Source organism: Parus major, chromosome 4 (genome assembly GCF_001522545.3).
Source record: "Parus major isolate Abel chromosome 4, Parus_major1.1, whole genome shotgun sequence".
NCBI classification, from domain to species: Eukaryota; Metazoa; Chordata; class Aves; order Passeriformes; family Paridae; genus Parus; species Parus major.
This window is the reverse complement of record NC_031771.1, coordinates 20930962-20932645: the sequence shown is the minus strand read 5'-3', so window position 1 is coordinate 20932645 and position 1684 is coordinate 20930962. Positions and strand designations below refer to the sequence as shown.

At 41.7% G+C, this 1684-nt stretch overlaps 1 protein-coding gene across 1 annotated transcript in view; it reads right to left on the bottom strand.

The window, feature by feature from the left end:
* Positions 1-1240, bottom strand: part of CISD2 (CDGSH iron sulfur domain 2) — a 9010-nt gene extending 7770 nt beyond the window's left edge. The window contains exon 1 of the mRNA XM_015623646.2: positions 1106-1240. Within this exon, the coding sequence (XP_015479132.1) occupies positions 1106-1240 (135 nt within the window). The remainder of the gene's footprint in view (positions 1-1105) is intronic.
* Between the last annotated feature and the right edge of the window lie 444 nt (positions 1241-1684).

Genomic DNA, 1684 nt, shown 5'->3' with positions numbered 1-1684 from the left:
GGGAAGGGAAGGGAAGGGAAGGGAAGGGAAGGGAAGGGACAGCTGGGGACGTGAGGGACCGTATTTAATAATATGTGGCTTATGCTTGATGAGTTTTATGTAATTACCTGTCATCACCTTGCTGCACTCAAGTTGTATTCCATGTTGATGGTCTTATAAATATTGAATTAAAAAAATTGAAAGTTTTTTTCATGTGAATGAGGTAGGATAATGTGAGTGCTGAGAGGTTTAAAGTTACGGGGAGAGGCCCATCTACCTCTTGTTTGGCAATAATCTGAACAGACAAAAACTATCACAAACAGTTTTTTTTTTTTCTGTTTGTTTTCACTTTATTTTATTATGTCTAGAAGACTGGTCATTTTTTGGTATAGAAAATCCTCTCTGTATAGGCAGATGAAAAAGTGGGAAGCATGTAGCCATTCTGGGTCAATTCAGACAATCCATCCAGACATGGAGACTCTAACATTAATCCCTTGGTCATGGCAACACTGTTTGGTTCAACATGCTTTGCTACCGTAAGTGAATCTATCAAGTGCTAGTAATACATAGCACAGAGCACAAGCAAGAAGGCTGAAGCAGCACAATCCTACAAGACCCACCTCCTTCCTTACATGATCCTGACGGAAGCACAGTTCTCTCTCCTTCCTCAGCGTACTGAAATCCCACCATATCTGCCCAAATCAGCTGTGCACTTTTCCTGCTGGAAAATACGGGATGGTAAGTTGAAGATAGGGTTTATTTGTGCTTCTGGCCTATTACTTTTCTACCTGTGACCCTACATTAACATTTCCTGATGAATCATCATCTTTAGCTAGTGGGAATATTCCTGTGATTTCAGAGTATCTAAGTTCCCTACCTCACCTAAATGTATCCATGTAATGACTGTGTCTGATATCCTAGGACGATTCCTTCTTCTCTAGGCAGATACTGGCTATTAGACAAGATAATGAAAGAGTAAAACATTTGGTTATTCCTGTAAAAATGATGCATCAGATGTCATGACGTGACCTCATTTCTAAGACTTTCCGAGGGAAGAATACATAAGGTAAATACTCCAGTCCTAAATCAAACAACTTCACACTGAAGTTGAGAACCTCTGTCCTACCCTCCTCCTCCCCACATTCTTCTGCTCTTCCAGCCTTCTCTGGACTCTGGGAGCACAGCTGACATTTCGAGGAAGCTCCCAAGTCCTGCTGTGCTGCCTTTTATCAGTGCTGCACTCATCATACTGCAAGTCCATCTACACATGTTGAAGAGGAGGAATTGCTCTCCCTGTGCCCATCCTGTTGTGTAGGGATCAGCTGACATGAGTCACGGATGGGTTTGGTATATCAAAGTCTGAAAGTCATAGATTACAGAAAACCTATAAAGAAAATTAAACCTGAGTAAGACTCTTAGCTGAAGCGGAAGTGAAAAGTGGTCTTTAGAAATCCAGTTTGAACCGGAGCACAAGAGATGCATGTTCACCCTGCAATTTGGCTGTAGACTTCCTGTTTGCTTTAAGGTGGAAAATGTAAGCTTCAGGCTTGCTCAGTCCTGCAGGAAAGAACAGAGTTTTACACAGTAATCCATCTTCAGGGATCACATTATGGGTTCAGAACTTAAGGTCTGAGGTTAACTTAACATCAGGAGGTTTAGCAGGCAGTTGTGATATCTTCCTTCTGTTCCACATGTTTAACACCCT